This window comes from Littorina saxatilis, linkage group LG1 (assembly GCF_037325665.1).
Source record: "Littorina saxatilis isolate snail1 linkage group LG1, US_GU_Lsax_2.0, whole genome shotgun sequence".
NCBI classification, from domain to species: Eukaryota; Metazoa; Mollusca; class Gastropoda; order Littorinimorpha; family Littorinidae; genus Littorina; species Littorina saxatilis.
In genome coordinates this window covers 3,531,990-3,557,765 of record NC_090245.1, presented here as the reverse complement: position 1 = coordinate 3,557,765, position 25,776 = coordinate 3,531,990, and the positions used below count along the sequence as shown (strand labels likewise).

At 43.0% G+C, this 25,776-nt stretch overlaps 1 protein-coding gene across 2 annotated transcripts in view; it reads right to left on the bottom strand.

The window, feature by feature from the left end:
- Positions 1 to 23,292, bottom strand: part of LOC138959506 (terminal nucleotidyltransferase 4B-like) — a 29,292-nt gene extending 6,000 nt beyond the window's left edge. For both annotated transcript variants that reach the window (XM_070331030.1, XM_070331038.1), the window contains exons 1-8: positions 22,564 to 23,292; positions 7,957 to 8,080; positions 7,600 to 7,646; positions 6,806 to 6,926; positions 5,156 to 5,263; positions 3,986 to 4,126; positions 3,033 to 3,246; positions 2,501 to 2,624 (exon numbers count right to left, since the gene is read on the bottom strand). In XM_070331030.1, coding sequence (XP_070187131.1) covers positions 2,501 to 2,624; positions 3,033 to 3,246; positions 3,986 to 4,126; positions 5,156 to 5,263; positions 6,806 to 6,926; positions 7,600 to 7,646; positions 7,957 to 8,080; positions 22,564 to 22,919 — 1,235 coding nt within the window. In that variant the 5' untranslated portion in view covers positions 22,920 to 23,292. The remainder of the gene's footprint in view (positions 1 to 2,500; positions 2,625 to 3,032; positions 3,247 to 3,985; positions 4,127 to 5,155; positions 5,264 to 6,805; positions 6,927 to 7,599; positions 7,647 to 7,956; positions 8,081 to 22,563) is intronic.
- Positions 23,293 to 25,776: the final 2,484 nt, after the last annotated feature.

The window sequence follows — 25,776 nt, the reverse complement described above, 5'->3', positions numbered from 1 at the left end:
TGGTTCAGTGGTTGTTTTGATTGATTGACACGATCCGATTATATTTTTTCGACGGCGGCTAATATAGTGACGTAATCATGTGCCAAAATACTGGATCGGCTTCAGGATGGGCTTGTGAAGAAAAGTAGTCTAGGAATTTTTCTCGTCGTATTTTTTTCCCACTGACCGTACTGAGCGTATTCTCGACAATCATGCGTACAAAATACGGCGAAATCGTATGGGTTCCCAGGTCTGCAATGTATTCCTCAGTACCACACATGGCACAGTACATGTCTACGGGATTTTTTCCCCACATAGTCAACTTATCACTTCAAACATAAAATTAACATAAATTCCAAAAGGAGTAACTTAATAGCATGGTCTCAAGCTGGTAAGTTAACCTTTAGCACGCCAGCGGCGACTTTCATCGCCCAGCCAGTCTCCGCCCTTTGCCAGCCAGCGGCGATTTGTGTCACCAGCGCTAGGCTTGTTCGTATGACCAACTTCTCGTTCATATTTGCATACGAGAATAACGGTATTTTTAACGGCACTTGAGCCAGAGCGAGGCTCACTTCCTTCCGTTATCTCGTCGTGTCTTGTGCGCTGAATGTGAGTCAGTTTCGTCGAAGTTTACTGCTTTTGTTTTTGCATCGACAAAGTACTTTAGCGCTTCGACAAGCAAGATGGAGGATGATGAGTTTGAAACTTTCTTTTGAGTTGTTTCTCGACAACAAATCGTATGCGCAATCGGAACGAATTACTGAGGAAGATCTTCGCAATGAACTGTGTATCGCGGTGAAAATGACAGTTCGGTGACAGTGACGAAATGGAATTTACAAAAGTGCAGATAGATCAGAGATGAGATTCCCAAATTTTGATTTACGAGGGTAACAAAAATTTGGGGTCCAGGGGCAACGCTTTGCCCCCTGAAGCTGAAGCGTTTTTAGCATTTTCATAACAAAAAATTGCTCAGAAATGAGTCTTAGCAGCAGAATATTTTGTTTACAACTTTGGGCATTGTTCATGCATTTCTAGAATGAATCTCACAAATAAACAACAACAGTCACTGAAAATAACACACTCACAGACTGACAAACACAAGTGCGCACACAAGGATAAATATGTCAAAACACTCACTGTCTTTACACGATATCCATGTAGACACACTTCGGTAGTTATAATTTCGTCTTTCCACGCCCAAACCCATTTGTTCTTTAGCCCTATATCAATCTCAGAAGCTAAAGCATGTTCTGTTTCTGCCAACAATCGCATTGACGCCGCCATCTTGCTTGCACACGAAAGTGGCTAAAGTCAACAACTAAATCAGCCCATTTAGGAACTTCCGCGATGAAGACACTGACGATGAAGGGAAACTTGTTCCCAAATGGACCGTTCGTACACGGGTCTAAAGTTAATTTCATAGATTTTTGGTTTTGAGCTCGGCGGAGATGTTTTTTGTCGGAGGTATTCTTGTCGGTCTGGACAATCAAAAACCGGCCTAGTCTTTTGGGAGATTCAGTCATTGGCAGGTCCAATTTTAATAATCAAATCTCTGCCCCCCCCCCCCCCCCCCCCCATTTTTTCTCAGCGGATCTAGACGATTCAGAAAAACGGTCCTGGGGATCAACTTTTGAGCGGAATTCCGCGAAAAAGCGGAAGAGTCTCATCTCTGTGATGGATACAAAGAGCGGCTGGTCCAGTTTAGTGAAATGACAGAACCAGCAAACATTACCGATAATCTGACTGATGTTGGATACTTTCTTCTGTGTTTTTTTGCGTAGCAAATGCCCGACTTGCTTGTCGAAGAGACACTGCGTAGAAACTGACTCAAATTCAGCGCAAAGCAAGCCAGTGACAAGACGTAAAACGTCTGCGTGTTCGGAAATGGCGACCTGTGGATCAAGTGGAGATCAAAGCTTTTCTCTGCTTGTTTTTGCTAACCGAATTTGTAAAAATATCGTCCTATGACATGCACTGGTCCACACATCTACTTATTTAGATACAGGATTAGGAAGTTGGATGGTCAACATGATTACCTGTTCAAAGGAGTTTCACCAGGCATAGAGAGAGACTGGTTAGTTTCACAACATTCCACCGACTAGCCAACACAACCCTTTTCATTTTTTATTTGTATTTATTGCTATGAAAATAAATGATGCATGCAAACAAAAATATTTTAATGTTAAATATAACCCCATCACAACCACAGAGTGTCATGCTTATTAGTGCATTTTCAAAGAAGTTGTAAGTGTTGAAAGTTAGTGGGTGTTATTCTTATGATAGGTAAGCAAAATAATGTGGCTACAGGGGAAGTAATGCTGGCTGGAATCTGGAGTGCTAAAGGTTAATATGGCAAAAGTTCAGAAAGCATATCTGAACACAGAATTACAACCTACCACTTTCAGACGAAGAAGAGAATATTAAAACACTCAAGCTTTTGCGCAGAATTTGTCTGTAACAAGTGGTTTGTTTTTCAACTGAAGCAGTAGGAGTTAGAACTAAGCAGTTTAGCTAAGCTTACCTGCTGTGAGTTTTGAGCAAGTGAGAGTTCTGGGGTAGGACTCCCTGACCGAGCACAAGGTAAGCGTATTCAAAGGCCTGCTTCACGTAAATGGCTCCGTACGAACTCCGTCCAATGTCGTTGCCTGCAAAAGTCGTTCAAAAGCAATTAGTACAAAACCCCACCAAGGTTTCCAAAGGAAAAGCCATACTAGAGATTGATTTTGGGTTGTTTCAGACACAAAACCAATTGTAAGTCAGGGACTCAAGTTTACCAAGCGAGTTTAAAACTTTGAAAACAATCTGAGCATAAACACAAAATGAAATTAAAGATTGACAGGGATGATTTTGGCGATGACCTCTGTACAATAATACATGTAAATGTAATTGATCACAAACACCACCCCCCATCCCACTGATTTAGTGAGGAGCAAGTCTACCTCCCACCCCTCCCCCAAACAACAATTTAACACCATGCACCACAGGCAAATATATCCTCGATCCAAACAACAAATATAGCTCCTTCTTCCCCCCCCCCTATCATCCTCACTGACCAGCATTGAGAGGGTCTTCGATGCACATGAGCGCAGGCCTATGTCCGTTGTCCATCTCCTTGACAATGTCGTCCTTAGGAATGTAGCCGCCTCCGTTCTTGATGCGAATGCCAGTGCGCATGTAGTTGAAGGTGCGGCCGTACAGCTCAAAGAACTCCACCAGTAGCACTCCCATGTTGCTGGTTGGCTCCAACGCGTCCTTACGTGGATGCAACTGTAAAGCAAATAATAAGGTCAACTACACCATGGACAACATGCTTGCTTTCAACCAAGTCAGATACATTTTCTGATTCCTCTGCTGACTCTCTGCACATTGGGTTGCTTTCTACAAAGGCAACTATATGTTGTGCTGCGTGACATCTCCCAAGCATTTTTCAACAGACAAGTAGAAATGCAGCGTGAACAAATTCAGTTTCTGGACAAATAAATTACCTCCCTTGCATAGTGAGACTGAGAATTTGACAGCCAAAAACATTTGCTTCACCAGCTTCAAATGAGAACCCAAGCAAAGTGTGTGGCCAGTACCACCATTCTAACCCTTCACCGTGCGCTTCAGACTCAAATAAGAAGGCTGCTTTCTGTTCCTTGCAGGGACAGGTTTTTGTTTTGTTTACTAATGTACAGTTCAGAAAGCAGTGATGCTATACCTCAACACCTATCTTTCATCTCTGATTGTCTACCACCTGGTCACAGACCTGTTCAAAGGCCAAACAAAGCTATATATGGCACCTGCACCTTTGCTGCACAACATTTTCAAACATTGCCCTTACCTTTTCTGGTTGACAAGTTATAAGACACATAGATGTATCTCATCGTTCTCTCTGCCATAGTACACGTCTATATTGTTTCCTCAGTATGTGAATAAAGAACTGTCAGCCCCAAAAGTCCTGAAAAGCCCTACAGCGCATGCGGCCCGCCGGTTAGCCGCTGGTTTGTGTGGCGTTAACACTTACCTGCAAGAAGCTGATGGCGAGGAGCGTGAGGCTGTAGGAGCTGATGCCTCCAGTGAAGACCTCGTTCATGTCACGCTGCAGCAGGAACTGCTTCAGGACTAGCACCAGGTACTTGAGCGTGGGATACTCATCCAGGAATTTCTGTACCCACAAAGAGGTAGCTTTCCATCAGTAATGCAGCTCGTTGAAACAATTGGTCTTCAATTTTTGTTTACAGACAGCTTCTGTACCCACAAAGAGGCAGCTTTCCATCAGTAATGCAGCTAGTTGAAACAATTGGACAGGCGCAGTGGCGTGATGGTAAGACGTCGGCCTCCCAATCGGGAGGTCGTGAGTTCGAATCCCGGTCACTGCTGCCAGGTGGGTTAAGAGTGGAGATTTTTCAAAATCTCCCAGGTCAACTTATGTGCAGACCTGCTAGTGACTTAACCCCCTTCGTGTGTACACGCAAGCACAAGACCAAGTGCGCATGGAAAAGATCCTGTAATCCATGTCAGAGTTCGGTGGGTTATAGAAACATGAAAATACCCAGCATGCCTCCCCCGAAATTGGCATATGCTGCCTGAATGGCGGGGTAAAAACGGTCATACACGTAAAAATCCACTGGTGTTAAAAACATGAGTTAACGTGGGAGTCTAAGCCCATGAACGAAGAAGAAGAAGAAACAATTGGTCTTCAATGTTTGTTTACAGACACCTTCTGTACCCACAAAGAGGCAGCTTTCCATCTGTAAAGCAGCTAGTTGAAACAATTGTATTCAATGTTTGTTTACAGACACCTTGTGTACCCACAAAGAGGCAGCTTTCCATCTGTAAAGCAGCTAGTTGAAACAATTGTATTCAATGTTTGTTTACAGACAGCTCAACAACAGAGAGACAAGATTCATTCAGTAATATCAAAATTCTTTTTTTTGCAGCAGACACTACAAAATCAGATGCCCCAAGATGATACAATTCAAATTGAGCATCTTGAGTGGTAGCAGTGACCAATTAGGGCCATTATTTGTGAATGTGCTACCATGCAAGACATTTTCTAAGAAAAGATGACAAGCAGACGTTACATGCAGGAGTTGAATTATTCTTCGGATCAACATGAACACAAATATGATTATGACATTGACAGAGCTCTCCCTCTCCCCGTGTCTGTGTGTGCTAGGAAGAGAACACTGACCTGAATAAGCTCAGCACTCTCAACACCATTAGACTTGTTGTGATCCATGCTAAAACTGATATCCACCTTCACTTCTGTCTCGGCGTCCGTCAGCTTCACAATGGGTACCTGGCAAAGAAAAAGAATGTTAAACGAACATTTTATATCAAGGAAAAACACCAATGTTAAAACTAACATTTTACATCAAGAAAATATAATGTTAAAACTAATATTTTACATCAAGAAAATATAATGTTTGTTTGTTTGTTTATTTGTTGCTTAACGTCCAGCCGACTACGCAGAGCCATATCAGGACGAGGAAGGGGGGGGATGAAGGGGGCCACTTGTCAAGCGATTCCTGTTTACAAATGCACTAACCCATTACTTGTGTCCCAGCAGGCTTTAGTAAAACTAAATTAATACCTACTGGAAGATTACCAGTTTCCAGTATGTTAAAATAGGCTTAACCTATCTACTGCTGGACTTACATCAGAACACTAACAGATTAAACTATACATGAATCGCGAGACAAGCGGCAAGAGAAGAGATTTTTGGAAAAAATACAGGTGAATGAGCAAGAAGGCAGAAAAAAGAAAAGAATTCATGAAGAAAAAGAGAGCATGACAGGAAAGAGGAACCAAAAATCTACCTAACAGCAAACTAGAAAGCTCCTGCGGTTCCAAAAACAGGAGGGGCCTTTAATTTCATAACCGCAGTGCCCCACTGCGGGAAAAATATAATGTTAAAACTAATATTTTACATCAAGAAAATATAATGTTAAAACTAACATTTTGCATCAAGAAAATATAATGTTAAAACTAATATTTTACATCAAGAAAATATAATGTTAAAACTAACATTTTACATCAAGAAAATATAATGTTAAAACTAATATTTTGCATCCGTGTACCTGTGTCTTGGATTGCCCAGCAGTACTAAAACTCTGATGATCCCTATTTCTTTTAAATGTACATGTACTTTATTTTGTTGTTGTATTTTTACAAAGTGAAGTTCCTCTGCTTTGTACTATTCTTTAACAAAAAACTCACTCTCTGGTTCAACCTCACTACGAACAATTGGCTCAAACTCAGTAGCAACAGCTCATGCCAGACTTTTTCATTTTTCAACAGAACTTTTTTTTACGATTCAAAAGACAAACATTTAAAAACAAAATTCCATGCAAAAAAAATTGAAGATTTCACATTATATCCAGACGATTTAGTTCCTGTTTACACCATACCAGGTTTGCTCCTAATCAGTACATGTAGACAGGCGCAGTGGCGTGGTGGTAAGACGTCGGCCTCCTAATCGGGAGGTCGTGAGTTCGAATCCTGGTCGCTGCTGCCTGGTGGGTTAAGAGTGGAGATTTTTCAAATCTCCCAGGTCAACTTATGTGCAGACCTGCTAGTGACTTAACCCCCTTCGTGTGTACACGCACGCACAAGACCAAGTGCGCACAGAAATGATCCTGTAATCCATGTCGGAGTTCGGTGGGTTATGGAAACACGAAAATACCCAGCATGCCTACCCAACGAAAGCGGAGTGAAGCTGACTATGCTGTCAGAGTATAGCTTGGGGAACCCAAATGGGCAAACGAGCTCACACGTAACCAGAAAATTCTGGAACGCTGAAGAAGAAGAAGTACATGTAATGTCAAAAGCATGTGCTTACTGAAGCTTTGTCCAGCACTTTGATCTGGTCGAGCTCCACGATCTTCTTCTCCACCAGAGCATTGTGTAGGGTCCTCAAGGGCAGGTTCTTCCACTGGCCAAACACCACCAGGTCTATGTCACTGCAACACACATACAACATTCATTACACACACAACATTCAATGAAAAACACATACAACAACATTCATTTCTGCTTCTGCATTCTAGAGCTTTTGTACTCTCAAGGTCATGTTGTGGTAAGAGTCTTGCATGTCCCAAGGTTCCTTACCCTGCCACGTGGGCATCCAGACGCCGTCTTGGAAGGTGTGCGTGCCACATATCTGTGTTTTTCCAAGACCCTGGACTTTGGCTAGAAACTTGGGATCTTTACATGTCTTTGTGCGTGCATATGCACAAGAGGGGTGGTAAAATTCCGTCCACCTAGAGCCTGCACTGATTGTTGGAAATACAGAAATATTCCCTCTTTACCTTGGTTCAAACCCATGGCAACAAACTGGCTTCATTAAGTTCAAAGCCAGGGCGCTACAGACTGAGCTATGGCCCCACCCCTCTTTCATTTCTGATATTAACTCATCCCCAACTCTCCCTACCGCCTTATTCTTCTTCTGCTCGCCTGTTTTTGTCACTCAAGATTGTATATGAAGGTCCTGTGATCCAAGAAAGACCCCCCCCCCCCCCCCCCCATTATACTAATTATTTATACAGCAGCTTTATCAATGGCTTATACCAACACCTACTTTCCAGTGAATGTGTCATTTGAACGATGGAGATATATGCGTTCTCAGAATCTTACCTTGTAGGGAGGTACAGTCCAGTCTTAAAGCTGCCAAAGATCTTCACCTGAAAAAGGAAAATTTCACAGTTTGTAACAAAACTCACTATCACATGCGTCTTGACAAGACAATCAGCAAAAAATGCCAGAAAAAGTTAAAACGGTCTTTTCTTTACCTGCTCAAGGAATCATTCTCAAGTGGAATGAAAACATACTTGTACTTGCAGTATAAAATCATATGAACCCCACATAACCACAGCATGTTCCATAGGGATCATACTAGACTCTATTCACATTGAGCAAACAATGATTGATAGACTCCACACATATTAGATGAAAGTGTAACTAACATAGTGGACAAAGGTTACCAGTACTGACCCGTGCTTCTGGCCAGAGCTCCTGGATGACGTTCTCAATGCGACTGACCACCTCATCCCTCATGCGAGCTTCCTCTGGACGCGGGGACATGTAGTCATAGAATTCCCGTATCTCCTGGTGCAGTCTGTTAAATCAGAGGAAGACACTTAGCCTTGAATGATAAGCTATGTCAGTTTCCACACAGTTTTCAAGTCTGGACAAAACGCCCTACTCCCTAGTAAAAGTACGAGTGTTACTGTTAGCAAAAAGGCATTTCATGTACCATCAAGAAGGACTTGTTAAGGTGAACATTTATCGCCTCTCCAATAAATCCAAAAAATGTTATCAAATGCATGTTGCTGCTAATCAGCACCTATATGAAGAGGTGAAAAAGACCACCATTTCTGTTTTAGTCAAGGTCTTCCTTACCCTCCCTACCCTTTTCTATAACAGAGTGAATCTGGTTTCTCTGTTCAGTACCGAGGCTTTGAGCCAAACCTGTTCCAAACAATCTGAATCAACCAATTGGCATTCATCATATTCAGTCAAATAGTCTTGCCTTTCAAACCTTTCATTGCTTCCCTTTATTTGTGTAATGTGTTCACTTTCACAGGCAATCGTCAATGACACATGACAAGATCAAGATGCTTTTCTGCTGCTTTATTAAACAGAGAACATGTATTCCTTTTGACCCTGAAATTTAGCGTTTTAGCTGATAGTAACACAAACACACTGGCTGCTTAAAACTTTCAAGGTAACTCGGTCAGGATCACCCACATGGACCTCACGGTTTTATTCTACAGGCGGAATATTTCACCATAAAACCTACAGGCGGAATATTTCACCGTTCTGTGTGACCATGACCTCACTGCTTTACGTCATGCACGTTTACACCACACTAAATATACCAACCTCGTTTACACCACACTAAATATACCAACCTCATTCGCGGCCACTTAAAGTTAAAGTGACAACGCTGGTACATAAATTATGCACCCACTGATAACCCTGAGGTCAAGTTGCGAGTCTCTTCACTTACTTTACAAGCTACCCTCTATCAGTATCAACGGTGCATTCCATTTTGGCTGTTGTCCATCAGATAAGGGACAGTCAGATTATAAAATAATACATTATCTTTACAACACTTTCAGTTTCCGGTCCTTATCAGTTAATCTACATTTCAGTTTCGGTCTTTAAAGGGACCTGTCAAACTGGAGCAAAGAATATCTGAACATTTCTCTGGATAAACTCCGTTGCAGTGAAGACCTCTTTTGTCTGCCTCTGTGTTAAACATTCAACTATTTAAATCTGTCCCGTGTAACCATCCTCCTTCTCCCATGTGCAACCCCTTTCACAAAACTGTGGACATGTACCCCAAAGCTCCAACTTTCAACTCCGAACCTTTTATCGACAGTAATCAACTGCAATCTTTCTCTTTTCTGACAGCTAAATGCACTAAAAGCAACTGTTACAACTTGCAGTTACTATCTATAGCCACAGAATGCACTATACCACAGAATGCACTGATGCTGACCAAATAAACCATTAAATGAATTCATTGCCATGAGTGTTGTGGGCGGAAAGTGGCAGAGGACTGTTGACACAAATTGGCACATCCTAGCCGGCAAATATTGCTCACTGTCCATAAACAGGCAGGGGTGGGGTGGTGGTAGTGGTGGTAGGGTGGTGGTAGTGGTGGTAGTGGTGGGATAACACAACCCATAAACTAAGGCAAAAGAGAGGATCATGAATAATTCAAAGCAGGATCAGCAGACCCCTGACCCTGGCTTTTCATTCTTAAAAAGGGGAGGAACTTTCAGTAAGGCACACTGACTGACTCAAGTGGTTCTGACTGGTTTGAAGGACACCGTTTGAATTGCACCATCACTTGAAATACTTCAAACAAGGCTTGCTTGCTTTGAACTAACAGAGATCTTTAGTTTACCTAATGTACACATACGTCATTCAGTGTCTCTGTAGTTGCTGGTAAGAATGGAATGTGTCTGTGTCATTCAGTGTCTCTGTAGTTACCGGTAAGAGTGGAATGTGTCTGTCATTCAGTGTCTCTGTAGTTACCAGTAAGAGTGGAATGTGTCTGTCATTCAGTGTCTCTGTAGTTACCAGTAAGAGTGGAATGTGTCTGTGTCATTCAGTGTCTCTGTAGTTACCGGTAAGAGTGGAATGTGTCTGTCATTCAGTGTCTCTGTAGTTACCAGTAAGAGTGGAATGTGTCTGTCATTCAGTGTCTCTGTAGTTACCAGTAAGAGTGGAATGTGTCTGTGTCATTCAGTGTCTCTGTAGTTACCGGTAAGAGTGGAATGTGTAGATATGTCATTCAGTGTCTCTGTAGTTACCGGTAAGAGTGGAATGTGTCTGTGTCATTCAGTGTCTCTGTAGTTACTGGTAAGAGTGGAATGTGTCTGTATCAAATGTTTCATTTTACCTCCATAAGGAGATAGCATTACAGTACATTGTGTTTTACACTCCAGTTTTAGTACTTTTACTATAAAATCATCTCCAGTCATGCATATCAATAGCAATAGATCACAGGAAAACTACTCACACAGAATATAACATAACAGAATTCCACACAGAACTATTTACAACACCCAAATCTTAGATCATGAAATAAATACATGTGGTCCTCCTGCTTCAGAGTCTATGTAACTGATGAAGATGTCCTTCATACAAAATGCGTTTGTATACATGTATACATGTGAGTCTTGTGGTTTAACCAGGTGCATGCCGAGATTCCTTTCAATGTGAACATTATCTACCTAAACCTACAGGCTACTACAACTTCAAGTACAACCACCTGACCATCACAAGCCAATCCCTTACCACGGCTTACATGCCCTTGGATATAAAATTCATCCACTGACCCTGTAACCCCCTTCATGGAACATGAGATTACGACCTTAATCCAACCTTCCACCACTGCCCTCAGGGGCCTGTGCTATTGCTTAACATGACACTTACAGATGCGAGGGGTGTCCTGTTTGACATCAACTTCACAAGCACAATTGTGAATCAGTGATCATTCTACAACTTGTACTGAGTGTGGGCCAACTGTTCATTCTACAACTTGTACTGAGTGTGGGCCAACTGTTCATTCTACAACTTGTATGAGTGTGGGCCAACTGTTCATTCTACAACTTGTACCGAGTGTGGGCCATCTGTTCATTCTACAACTTGTACCGAGTGTGGGCCAACTGTTCATTCTACAACTTGTACCGAGTGTGGGCCAACTGTTCATTCTACAACTTGTACCGAGTGTGGGCCAACTGTTCATTCTACAACTTGTACCGAGTGTGGGCCAACTGTTCATTCTACAACTTGTACCGAGTGTGGGCCAACTGTTCATTCTACAACTTGTACCGAGTGTGGGCCAACTGTTCATTCTACAACTTGTACCGAGTGTGGGCCAACTATTCATTCTACAACTTGTACCGAGTGTGGGCCAACTGTTCATTCTACAACTTGTACCGAGTGTGGGCCAACTGTTCATTCTACAACTTGTACCGAGTGTGGGCCAACTGTTCATTCTACAACTTGTACCGAGTGTGGGCCAACTGTTCATTCTACAACTTGTACCGAGTGTGGGCCAACTGTTCATTCTACAACTTGTACCGAGTGTGGGCCAACTGTTCATTCTACAACTTGTATGAGTGTGGGCCAACTGTTCATTCTACAACTTGTACTGAGTGTGGGCCAACTGTTCATTCTACAACTTGTACTGAGTGTGGGCCAACTGTTCATTCTACAACTTGTACTGAGTGTGGGCCAACTGTTCATTCTACAACTTGTACCGAGTGTGGGCCAACTGTTCATTCTACAACTTGTACCGAGTGTGGGCCAACTGTTCATTCTACAACTTGTACCGAGTGTGGGCCTACTGTTCATTCTACAACTTGTACCGAGTGTGGGCCAACTGTTCATTCTACAACTTGTACTGAGTGTGGGCCAACTGTTCATTCTACAACTTGTATGAGTGTGGGCCAACTGTTCATTCTACAACTTGTACTGAGTGTGGGCCAACTGTTCATTCTACAACTTGTACTGAGTGTGCCGGGCCAACTGTATCAACTATCATGCATTCCCCTCTAAATTCCAGGGGTGTGGGAACAACACATTTTCACCCAGTTGGCTTTTACATTTTTTCAATACAAATGAACGTGGTAAAAGAACAAGTCAAGTACATGTACTGCCAAATGAAGTCTTATGCTTTTGTGGGTAAAAAATGTCAGATGTAAAATTAAAAATGTTGCAAGCTGCTGTTGTGCAAAGTGAATGAAGCAGAATACATGTACTACTACTCCAACTACTACATTGTCATTGATAAGATTGGTGGGCTACTACATTGATAAGATTGGTGGGCGGGTGACTGGGCCCTTGAGGCTGTAATTTCATAGTGTCGTTTCTTACAAATATTGCAGAAAATGTTTATATCCGATAGTTGGAACTGGTGTGAATTTGAACACTAAAAATACAGTGCCCCATTTCCTTGGGCCCTTTAAAAATTTCTTCCAGATAGAAAAAGCACCCAGTACATTTTCAAAGCCTACAAACAGCAAAAAGAAGAAAAGAGAAAATAAACTAGCTGCCTCCGCAAAGGAAGGTCAGAATATGTGTGTCATTTCCTGGGAAGACAAAGCAGCTCAAGTCTCAAGGGAGAACTGAAGGGGAAAAAGGAAAGATTGGGAAGCAGACACAGTGTGCCGCCACAAAGAGAAAGAGAACATTAAACACAAGTCAGAGTGCTGTGGCTGGCAGTGAAAAAGCATTCCATGATCCAAATGGCGCAGAACTGCACTGCCACAAAGTCTGCAACAACTTCCCTTATAGTGTTTCTATGCACATGCTGCAGAGTTATTTCCACAGCCCCTCACAAATTAAAAAGAGCCCTGGTTCTTGGACAGGGAGGCCTATCGGATCCTCCCAGGCAATTTGCAGAGACATGGTGCCCCAGCATTCCTCAGACACCCAGGATTGAAAGACAACACCCCCTCAGAAAAAAAATGTGACAGCCTTAATAACATGCAATTTGCAAAGATACCCACTTGTGCATTAAAGCGTACATGGGAGTTCCAGCCCATGAACACAGAAGAAAAAGACGACAAAAGACTTAACTGTTCAGCTGCATAACCCTTGCAGGCAGCATGCTTTCCAGCAATTTGAACAAAGTGTCGTGCCACAAGGCAACTTGGCAACAAATGAATCAAATAAACCAATTCTTTCTTTCTTTATTTGGTGTTTAACGTCGTTTTCAACCGTTCAAGGTTATATCGCGACGGAGGGAAGGGGGGTGATGGGATAGAGCCACTTGTCAATTGTTTCTTGTTCACAAAAGCACTAATCAAAAATTTGCTCCAGGGGCTTGCAACGTAGTACAATATATTACCTTACTGGGAGAATGCAAGTTTCCAGTACAAAGGACTTAACATTTCTTACATACTGCTTGACTAAAAATCTTTACAAACATTGACTATATTCTATAAAGAAACACTTAAGGGTAAAAGGAGAAACAGAATCCGTTAGTCGCCTCTTACGACATGCTGGTGAGCATCGGGTACATTCTTACTCCCCCTAACCCGCGGGGGGGCAATAAACCAATAGCTAAGCAAAAAAATGGATGCAATTGAAAGCAAACGAAGTGAAAGGGCAAAGTTAATCATTTTAATGTCCCCTAAACAGTAGGGTATGACTCAAAAACAACACTAACAAGCTCCCAAGCTGTCACTGTCAGTTGTGACAGTGGTTATCCCTTTAAAATAAATTTGAATGTAAGTTGAGATGAGAACAAAACCAGCGTTTTGACGGGTCATCAAATTTCATAACATTTCACAATTAACCATAATGAGTTTGTCTCCTTGAATATATATGATATATGTATCTCATTTACATTTCATTTATAACCCCTTTCACTTTATTCCTCTTCCTTTTTGTTTATCCGACATCCACCTTTGCACTTCATGCCAACAAGTTTCTACTACAACTGAACTGCCACTACAGTTCAGTTTGTGCACCAAGCCACTAAAGTTCAGTTTGTGAACCAATTATCCTGTTTGTGTGTTTGTTTATTTGTAATGTTGCTTAACGTCCAGCCGACTACGCAGAGCCATATCAGGACGAGGAAGGGGGGGATGAAGGGGGCCACTTGTCAAGCGATTCCTGTTTACAAATGCACTAACCCATTACTTGTGTCCCAGCAGGCTTTAGTAAAACTAAATTAATACCTACTGGAAAATTATCCTGTTCCCTTCTCCAGGTAATGGTAAACCCTAAAGTGTGTCAAGGATGCACAACCTGCCACACAGTGCAAACACTGCAAGCTGGAGTCACAGATACTGTCCACATTCCCTGCCAGTAAGGAATGATGTCAACAGGTAGGATAACAGGCTGCTCTACAAGCACTGCACGTGATACACAACACCCAGGAAACAACTGCTGACCTACTTTGAGGGACTCACCCCAAACATGCACCACCTGACGCTGCTTTTCCTTCCTGTTTCCTTCTTTCAAGTCTGGCCAAAGAGGGCTACCCTGATCAAGATCACAGTGCTAAGAGGGCAACCCTGATCAAGATCACAGTGCTGCTATCATTGCTTTTCTTCATCATAGCAGTAGGGTGCAGACTTGTTATGATACACTTTCCGGTACATGTAACAGCAAAGTTGGTAAGCACACCCACGACCCAGTACTTAGGATAGGAATCAAGCACTGAAACCTAATGTCATATTCTCCCCTTTCCATCCAGGATAAGATTAAGAATGTACAGTACATGTACATCTGTCCCAACTCCCCATCAAATCTCGCAATACACCACAGCTCAGCATGTCATACACTCACGACTATGAGCATTACTGCTACTGCTTTATCTTCCCAGCAATTGTATGGTGTTGGCTAATGCTGGAGTACCCCATCCAGTCCTTTGGTTCCTGAGAGATACTCAACAGCAAGAAAAAAGGACAGAGAAAATAGATGCTACAACAACAGGAATAATCTCTCCAAATCTCTCCACGAAACATAAGAGTTGTAGCAAATAGTGCTAAATTGCTGAGAATTGCTCCCCACAGCTCACAACAGCTGTCGCCCTACACTGGGTTTCAGCTCTTCATTGTGTGGACACAATCACTACAGTAGTTTGCTTGTAATTAACTGCCACATATGGTGCCTCTGCGTCTGCGAAACTAGCTGCCTCAGCAAATAATGTCACGCTGTAAAAAAAACTTTACAGCTCTGCTAGTAAGTAGTATAATATTACGAAAACCACAAAAAGAAAACCCAAAGATTGTGCACATGCTTAATATCAAATCTGTATAACTGGTGCTAAAACAGTTTAAGAGAATCAGTGAATTGCACTAAGAAAACTTGAAAGCAAGATGCAATCTCACACCTGTCATCTGTTGAGGGTGTAACATGAGCAGTGTGAAATGTAGAGTGTCAGGCTGGCTGTTTGGTACACACTGAGCACCTACTGTGCCTGTAGGCCCCCACTTTTTCAATCGGCTTACAGCCCTTTCCTTTTACAGCTAAGTTTTGCTCACAGCCACAATGCTCACTCTCACTTACTCAAGTTACTGCCTAACAATACCACTCATGACTCTAGCATGCATGCAGTTTACAATGGCTGTCACTGTCAGCATGATAAGCTTGACAAGATCAAATACTATTGTTTTAAGTTAAGCAGGTGACTGCTTGCATTTAAATCATAAAGCCTTTGCTTGGAGTTAAATTACAATGCCTTCTTTACCAGAATACAAAAAGTAGAACGAGAGGCGTTTCCCAGGGATCCTGATGCCAAGATTGAAATTCTGAACCTGGGAACGTAGAAGAAGAAGAAATGAAGAACTGATGTCTAGGGGTGCAATCTTACAAATTCAAGTTAAACTTGAGTCGTTTGCTCAAGAAGCAATTCATTGTCTCACATGAACTGTTCAAGTTCAACCGACCCAGACATTGCCAATGAAATGTTCTTTCCCGAAAAGACAAAATCTGCCTCAATACACAACCCCACACATTCTGTGACTGTCTGACCTTTATGAGAAGAGGGGGGGGGGGGGGAATTAAATAAAAACATATTCACCTTTCACGTTTAAACAACTCCAACCAACAAGAATAATTCATAAAAACTGTCTGCAACTAAATCTCCTAAGTATAAGCCATAAACTGATAAAGCAAGAAAGTGCTGAGAGGCCATAAAGACTAGGCCATAAAGACTAGGCCAACGCATGTAAGCCATGTCCAAAAACAGGAGCTAGCCAGAACCTTTAAAACAGAGGTAAATAAACAAAAAACTGGAAAAGCAAGGTCTGAAACAGAGTTGTCAACTCAAAAGGGGGTTCCACTGTACACACACTGCATCCACAGCCCACTTCATCCTGCGTAAGTGTGACTCTTGCCAGTGCTGTGCACTATGATGAACTTCATGAAGTCCACAGTATCTGAGACCTGTTGGAGGTGTTACTGTTACCCGGCAATAGCACAGGCTGTGTGGGTGGTGAACGCATCCCTGCCTTCACCGATTCCCTGACAGTGAAACCCACCTTCACCTTTCCACACAGTGCTGGCTAGACTGCTACTGTCAGGGTAAGAGAAAGTGGGTCAGCGGTCCTGTTTACCCACACAATGTTAGTACAGTGCCTGCAGCAGTTGCCATACCTCCAGTGATGAAAGCAGTGGATTTACTAGCATACAAGCTAAACTAGCACTAGCTCCTCAAGTGGAGCATCAAGTGGGATACTGACTGCGCTTCATACAAAGAACAGATGATAGATCTGTTTCCAATTACAGTTACAGGTTCTACAGTTTTTCAAGTCAGATAAATGACATCCACTGGTTTTCTGTCATCCAGCATTGACATGCAGTCATTTAAATTATAGTCATCAATAACTGAGTAATACATGATCTTCCTGCAGTAACAGTCTAAAACCATGTTGGGGCGAGAGAAGACCATTAGATGTTAAACGTTCATTTAGTTTAAACTGAAAGTAGCAATGCTGCCTTCTAATTTTAGTCAGTTCTTGGAATCGTTGAATGCAAAAATAACTGCCACATGTTCAATGGCTCGAGTTGGATCCCCACCCAGTACACAAAATGATGTTTATTTGACTAAACTTGGGTACTCGGGGTAGCAAGTTAACAGCTCCCACACAGCAGTTGTGACCTGACAGTGCAGAGAATGGATCTCCAGAAATAATTTAACCCAGAACATTGGCCAGTTTTCATCTGAGATTGAGACTGGGGATTTATCCAATGGTAAATGTATACCAACAGTCTGAATGTCTAGTCATTCAGAATGTATACACCAATGGCTTGATGTCTTAATACTAATACGTAATAGTCTAATAATCATATGACAAACGTGCACATGCATGCTCATTCGTGAAGCTAAAATCCTAACTTGAAATATGATTTACTTGACACATTTCTGCTCTGCTTTTTACATCTAGTCAAGTTATGAGGTTGTGGTGTATGTGTGTGTGTACATACATGTATAAAGTGATTCCGAGAAAACTACTGGACCGATCTTCTTAAAATTCACATGAGAGTTCCTGAGTATATAATCCACAGACGTTTTCTTCATTTTTTCGATAAATGTCTTTGATGATGTTTTATCTGGCTTTTTGTAAAACTTGAGGCAGCACTGTCACACCCTCGTTTTTTAATAAAATTGATTGAAATTTTGGTCAAGCAATCTTTGACAAAGTCCTGACTATGGGATTGCATTGCAGCTCAGAAGCTTAACAATTAATTAATGAGTTGCTCATTAAAGTTGTCATTAAAACTGATTTTTCTCAAACAGATTTAAAATTGATAACATCGTATCCTTCATCTTCTGAATCTAAAAATATATCACGCATGGGAATTAAAAATTGTAAAAAAAGGCTGAAAGTTTGTAAGTAATAACAAAGTCGACGGCGCTAAGCACCCACCCAGCCTTACTAGGGGGGTCCGGGGGCATGCCCCCCCCGGAATTTGTTTCTCTCCAAAGAACCCAAATGGTGCAATTTGGTGTCATCTTAGCTCCAAGTTTGCCATTTATATCAGTTTTTAAAACCATTTTTGCCTCCCCCATTTTTTTTCCGACGGAAACTTCTGCTTTTTCGGCGGAACAAAAAACCAATTTGGCGGAAATTTGCTTTTCGGCGGACAATTCCCATGCCTGATATATACATTTGTCATGTTTACTCTTAAAATGTGATCACAATTAATGAAAATAGGTTAATTAGTACTACGATTAGGATTAAGAAATCGATCCAAAAAGGATTCTATCTTATTATTGACCATATCCTGATTCCAAAAACATATATTGATATATGTTGTATTCAAAACAAGCTCAGAAAGTTAAAAAGAATACAGAAAAACGCGCTTTCCTGCTTAGGCAACAAAAAAAATAGGTGTGGTTACGGTAACATAGCCAAAAAAAATAGGGTAGGAAATCACTTTTTTTTTAAACTTTTTTTTCTAATGTGTACAAATTAAACCTACTTGACAGGGAAATAAGTGTGCGACTCGAGCGCTGTCGCTTTCATTGCGTTTTCTGCACTCGTTTTTTTCTCTCTTTTTTTGAAAAATGTAATAAAAAGTTATAGGGTCGGCCCCTAAAAATAGGGTAGGTCGGGTTACCGTAACCACACCTATTTTTTTTTTAGGCCTTAGCACAATAGTGAATACGCTACCGCGCTATTCAGGCTTGTCAATTTCACTTCGTTTAGCATTTGAAAAGTGAGCGATTTCCTTCTCGCGGGGATGGACAAAGCTGTACTGTCTTGGTGAAAAAATGCAGTGCGTTAAGTTTAGTTCCGTGAGTTCGACAGCTTGACTTAATCAGTTAATGTAGTAATTTCGCCTTATGCGACTTGTTATCTTAATACTGTACTGTACTTAGATAAAAAGCAGAGTAGAAATGTGTCAAGGCAAAGAAATGTACTGGGTGGGGATCGAACTCGAGCCATTGAACATGCGGCAGTTACTTTTGCATTCAACGATTCCAAGAACTGTTAGCCTCTGGCTAGAATTAGACACCTGTCAAGTTTCGTTTGACTGCATTCCTTGGTCCTGTTCTGTCGTATGAGTATTTTTGTTTGTTTGCTTAACGCCCAGCCGACCACGAAGGGCCATATCAGGTCAGTGCTGCTTTGACATATATATATATAACGTGCTCCACACACAAGACAGAAGTCGCAGCACAGGCTTCATGTCTCACCCAGTCACATTATTCTGACACCGGACCAACCAGTCCTAGCACTAACCCCATAATGCCAGACGCCAGGCGGAGCAGCCACTAGATTGCCAATTTTAAAGTCTTAGGTATGACCCGGCCGGGGTTCGAACCCACGACCTCCCGATCACGGGGCGGACGCCTTACCACTAGGCCAACCGTGCCGGTTGTCGTATGAGTATGACTATGAGCGTGACAGTTTTCAGAAGCATGTCATTTCAAACCAAAATTTGATTGTTTTGGGCATTAGGCCTAAACTTGATTATGTTAGGTTTTTTTCTCTTGATTTGTGAAATTTCATATCATGTACAGGGCTCAAGCTGTGAAAGCTAAAAACAAGTTATTTTAACAGAAGATAGTACCAATCGCACTAAACTTAAAAAAAAAAAAATTGCCTCGATTTTTTTTACAATAATTACAAACGTCCTCCTGTCCTTCGGCCAGACTATACGGTATACCTCAGCAGTCACACTCAGTGCTGAGGTCGTCCACGCTCGACGATCACGGTGACTTCCCCTGGAAGCTGACATTACACCCCCACCCCTTCCTTTAGTCAACAGAACCACCCTTTCCACACAGTCTATCTGCCTATGGTAAAACGAAACATATCTTACCCTTGATTATTAACAATAACAACTGACAACACCAGAGAAGACAGTCTGCTTGACCTAGTCTTCACCTCAAACCCAACCCTCACCCGAAACTCCCAGTCCATCCCAGGCATATCTGACCATGAATGTATCATCACCGACCTTGACACCCATCCCCAACGAGTGAGACAGAAACCAAGAAGATCCTATCTGTACTCCAAAGCTGACTGGGCCGAAATGAACAGTGTGCTTGACCGCACCGCAGAGGAGCTGAAACAACTGGCCTCTGAAAACGCTGACATCGAAACACTCTGGATGACTTTTAAGAACTCAGTCACGTCAGCTGTGCAGAAGCACGTCCCCTCCACCCTACGAAGGAAAAACAACAGCCTACCCTGGATCAACAGGAAGATAAAGAAACTCCTAAAGAAGAAACGGAGACTGTACAAACAAGCCAAACGGACCAGACACTGGGACAACTACAACTTCTTCAAGAAAGAATGTAGACGTGAAATACGCCGCGCCGAATGGGAGTACTTGAACAGTGTAATAACTGAAGGGATGAAGGGAAACAACACCAAACCCTTTTGGCGCTATGTGAAAGCCCGTCGCCAGGACAACGTAGGAGTGGCACCACTACAAAACGGAAGCACCCTATACAGTGACAGCATCTCCAAAGCCAAGATCCTCCTAAACCAGTTCCAGTCTGTCTTTACCCGAAACGACGGCTCACCACCCCCCCAGATGAAAGGCCAGCCCTATCCCAGTCTAAATGAACTCTTGATTAGTGAAAACGGAGTGGCAAAACTCTTAAGAAACCTGAACCCCTCCAAAGCCCCTGGCCCCGACAACATACCCAACACAGTACTAAAGATATGTGCAGATTCCATTGCCCCATCCCTCACCCTGATCTTCAATCTTTCAGTCAGCACAGGCCAAGTCCCATCTGACTGGCGCTCAGCGAACATCTCTTCCGTGTTCAAGAAAGGCGACAAGAACAAAGCAGAAAACTACCGCCCCGTATCCCTAACCTCGGTAGCCTGTAAGTTGCTGGAACACATCATCTGCCGCCACCTACACACTCACCTTGAGAAACACAACATCCTTACCAGCAGAAACCATGGATTTAGAACCGGACACTCCTGCGAGACCCAACTGCTTACCACTATGCAAGACCTCCTCCACTCAAACGACCAGGGAAGGCAAACTGACATTGCCATTTTGGACTTCAGTAAGGCCTTCGACACAGTCCCCCACCACAAGCTGCTCGGCAAGCTGGACCACTACGGTGTCCGTGGACCCATCCACACCTGGCTCTCCAATTTCCTGACAAAGCGGAAGATGAAGGTGGTGCTGGAAGGAGAAGCAAGCGACGAAGTCCCAGTCATTTCGGGAGTCCCACAGGGAACGGTCCTTGGACCTCTTCTCTTCCTTGTGCACATAAACGACCTCCCCGATCAAGTGAAGGCAAACGTACGACTCTTCGCAGACGACTGCCTACTCTACCGTGACATACGCTCATTCCAGGACCACATCGAACTTCAAAAAGACCTTAAGAACCTAGAGTGCTGGGCAGAACAATGGGGCATGAGATTCAACGCGCAGAAATGCTACATCTTATCCACCAAACCAAAATCCCAGTACTTCTACACACTGGACAATACCATCCTTAAACACGTCAGCCAGAGTACCTATCTCGGCATCCAAATATCCTCCGACCTGAAATGGTCACCCCACATCTGCAACATCTGCAACAAGGCAGGGTCCGTCCTCGGATTCCTACGAAGAAACCTGCACAACTGCCCGCAAGAGTGCAGACGCATGGCGTACGTCACTCTTGTCCGATCGACCCTTGAGTATGGGGCAGTTGTGTGGGACCCTTATCTAAAACAGGACATCGACAAAATCGAGAAGGTACAGCACAAGGCAGCCAGATTCATCTGCAAAGACTACAGATCCAGAGAACCTGGCTGCATCACAGCAATGCTACAGCGACTAAACCTACCCACACTTGCAGATCGGCGCAAACAACTCCGCCTGACAATGCTATATAAAATAACGGGAGGACAAGTACCAGCCATACCCCCAGAAAGTTTCCTCACCCCCGCAGATAAGACCAAGCGGAAAATTACATCAACAAAGTTTCACGGGTGCACATCAGAAAACCCCGTTGAGAAGCGAGTCTACAACAACTCGAGACCCTTCAAAATTCCGGATAGCCGATCTGAACCGTATAGAAACTCTTTTTTTGTCAGGACGCCGGCTGAATGGAACCGCCTACAAGACTCCGTGGTACATTCAGCAACTGCCAACACATTTACATCAGGTGTTGGCAGGGCCCCACCACCATAGGCGCACCGCCAGGTGTTTTTATCCTGCTTTTAAACACTGCCCAAATTCCAGCAGTTGACACCACCAACCTGGAAGGGCATGCATGTATAGAAAGTTTTTAAACTCCGTCACGCTGCGCTCTCTCGCCCATTGCGACGACAGCCATTATTGGCTACTGCAATGCACTACATCCAGATCCAGATCCAGAACTGTTTGGCTTGCGCTAAGATCAAGCCCCTGAGGCTGAACATAAAATTCCCACAGGTTGTTAGAGCAACGGAACCGACGCGTACCGGTTTTTGTGGCGAACTACAATGTCAGCACTATGCACGCTGTTGTGTAATGTCACCGGCGACCTGGTGTGGTCACAGTTTTTTCGTTAACCGACAAGATCCAAACACCGAGCCCATTCACTACACTATATCAAACGTGGATGAAAGGGTAAAAAAATATCAAATTCTCTGAATAATTGTGGCTACTTACCCAACGATACTGGGCTCATACGGAATCTTGCCAACCCAGGGCGTCAATCCGCCATCTTCACCTAAATATCGTCTCTCCTGATTTAATCCGTACGTGCTCGCCTTATTCTCACGTTTCCTTTTCTGGGCCGAATTTTGGTTCTGGATGTTCTCGGCATTTTTACTGGAGTTCTGCAAAACTTGTCGTTTTTGGTCGAAAGCGGTCGTGCCGTCCAGTGGAATGAAATCCTGCGGTTTGAGGCAGTCTGAGTTGAGAAACATGTTGTCTACACCTTGTTGCGTTTCCCAAACTCGTGTCCATAGATCATGTGCACGTCCCAGATGTTCCGGTGGATACCAAGCAATTCTTGGATCCATAAACACAGTTTGGTGGTTACTTGTGGTCAGCAGCAGCGGGTTTAAAATCCAGATGTTTTCCCGACAAGACACGACTACCCGGTTTGGGTAGGAAGTCGTTCAAATTTCCACAATCAGTGTAGGGCTACTGCGCATGCCAATCCGGGACGTTTGATACTTGCTGCCCCCAAACGAGCATTACCAGTGAGAAGTCTCGTGTGTAGAGCGTGCGCACCACACACAACGTGCACTAACCGGTATGCTGACAAAGCGGTTTACACATAAAACACAATTCTTGTTTTTGTTGTTTCACTCATAGATTGCGTCGGCATCTGTAAGCAAGATCAGTCTGTTCAACATAAACCACGACACTGAAGAGCAGCTTCTAGTTCGACAACATTTAAAAGTGGGCGTGGCCTCAAGTTTGACGCAAGCAATCCACTTCCGCCGATTCACTGCTCCTGCGTGAAATAGTGTCACCTCTAGTGCTTTCTAGAAAAAGCTTGACTGGTTATTGATTAGACTGAACGAACGCGACCGGTGATTTTGTGGATACCTTTGCCACTACATTTGTATTAGAATGTTGTATCCTAGGAGCTTTTTAGCTCTTTAAAGTTTGAGACAACAAAACAAGAATGGTAGCTACCATTCTTGGTTTTTTTATTCTGAATTTTGGAACATGAGCAGTCTATCCGTGTCTTTTCATGAACACGAAAAGTGTCAGTCTCGCGGCAAACTGAATATGAATGCAAATCGTTGTTCACGGTTTCAGTCAGTAACAGAAAGGCCAGGAAAGACTTTTGAGTCCCATGGCAAAGAAATATATCGTTGCCCTGGTGGTCGTCCTTCACTGAATCACTGACTCGCTCAGTGATTTATGATGACACACAATGACTGATATTGTGATGATCTGTCGGAAATAAGTTAACTATATAGATAAATGCAGAATTGAAACGCTTGCAAAGTCAATCTGCTCACATCCGTACATTAAAACTGAAGTATGCCCGCTCACATTCAGTCAGCACTTAAACAGGCTGTTGCAACTGCCGCATAATTACATAACAGAGCAACTGGCATAATCGTTCACTGTAAAGAACGAAACGTGCCTGTTATTGCCGCTATTTGTGCGAAAAATGTGTAATGTTGAGAGTGACAGTTTTTCTCGGGAAGGCAAATTTCTTCATCGTGCGTCATGTACATGCAGCAATAAACAATTTCTCTCTCTCTCTCTCTCTGCTCCGCGAAGTCCACAAACCACCGGCTGGAGACTGTTCTTTGGGTATGGTGTTTCCACTCGCTCTTCTGCCCCTATCCTCAGCGTATTACTAATACAGTCATGTCCCAATATGGGCCAATTTGTCCTCAGGGAACGTATAACTCGAATAGTCAATCTGTCAGTCATCTTTTATCCGTCCGTCCTTTGGTCCGTCCTACTGCCATTAATGTTCTTTTTGTAACTTGTGTACAGCGTGAGTGGCTCAGTTTCGGCGTTAGCCGCAAGTCAAATTATTCGGAACAGAATACAACATACTCATGCAAATCATTCATGAGAGGAAGAATTTAATGATGATGCAAGTTTCTCATGTTAAAATCTAGGGTTGATCGGAAATTGGAAATCTTGTGATTGATTGTCAATAACAGCTGAACAAAACGACAGCAGGCTTCGCATTCCGGTTGATATGTTAAGGTAGTCCAATATTGTTGGACAATACTGAAATGAACCCGGTGGTTAAGTCAGTTTAAGTTTCTCCGTCCGGTTTGTTATATTTTAATTCAGTTTTATTTTCATTTTATTTTGTTGTTGGTTTGTTGTTAATGTTTTTGTTGTTAGTGTTGGTGGTGGTGGTGGTGTGTGTGTGTCTCTCTCTCTCTCTCTCTCTCTCTCTCTCTCTATCTCTCTCTCTCTCTCTCTCTCTCTCTCTCTCTCTCTTTTAGGCGCCTGTGCTTAGTTCTACCAACGCTGTGTCATAGTGTTGTGTTAATGGACCATGCTTTCGCGGCTTTTCGGTAGTCACTAGTTTGTCCATCTGAGTGGCGGGGGAGGCAGCTAAGAATAGGAACTTGAGGTCTAGTTTTTTTCCACTGTGCATGCGGCGGCGAGGTTACTACGCATGATTAGCCAAGGCGCTGTACAGCTACACTCCTTCTGGTCAAGGCGCTGTACAGCTACACTCCTTCTGGTCAAGGCGCTGTAGGCTACAGCTACACTCCTTCTGGTCAAAACAGTCGATTTCGGCTTACAATCTCATATCGGGCCAGGCTTACATACGATAAGTACATCCCTGCACTTAGACACATACATTCTATCTATGTCTCTGCCTGCACTTAGACACATACAAACAATCAACAACCTAATTGCTTTCTGTGGTAACTTGAGTTGGATTTTGGGGGGGTTAATTTTTTTCTTTAAAAAAAAGTTCTAGTGGTCTTTACTAAATTAATTCACAAAAAAATATCTCCATGCCAGTGCATAGAAGGTACCCATGCTGTTCATGTTGGTATGTTATTAAGGTGGGGGTTGGTCTTATCCCATGTTATGAAGGTGGGGGTTGGTCTTATCCCATGTTATGAAGGTGTGGGTTGGTCTTATCCAATGTTATGAAGGTGGGGGTTGGTCTTATCCCATGTTATTAAGGTGGGGGTTGGTCTTATCCCATGTTATAAAGGTGGGGGTTGGTCTTATCCCATGTTATGAAGGTGGGGGTTGGTCTTATCCCATGTTATGAAGGTGGGGGTTGGTCTTATCCCATGTTATGAAGGTGGGGGTTGGTCTTATCCCATGTTATGAAGGTGGGGGTTGGTCTTATCCCATGTTATGAAGGTGGGGGTTGGTCTTATCCCACTGTTATGAAGGTGGGGGTTGGTCTTATCCAATGTT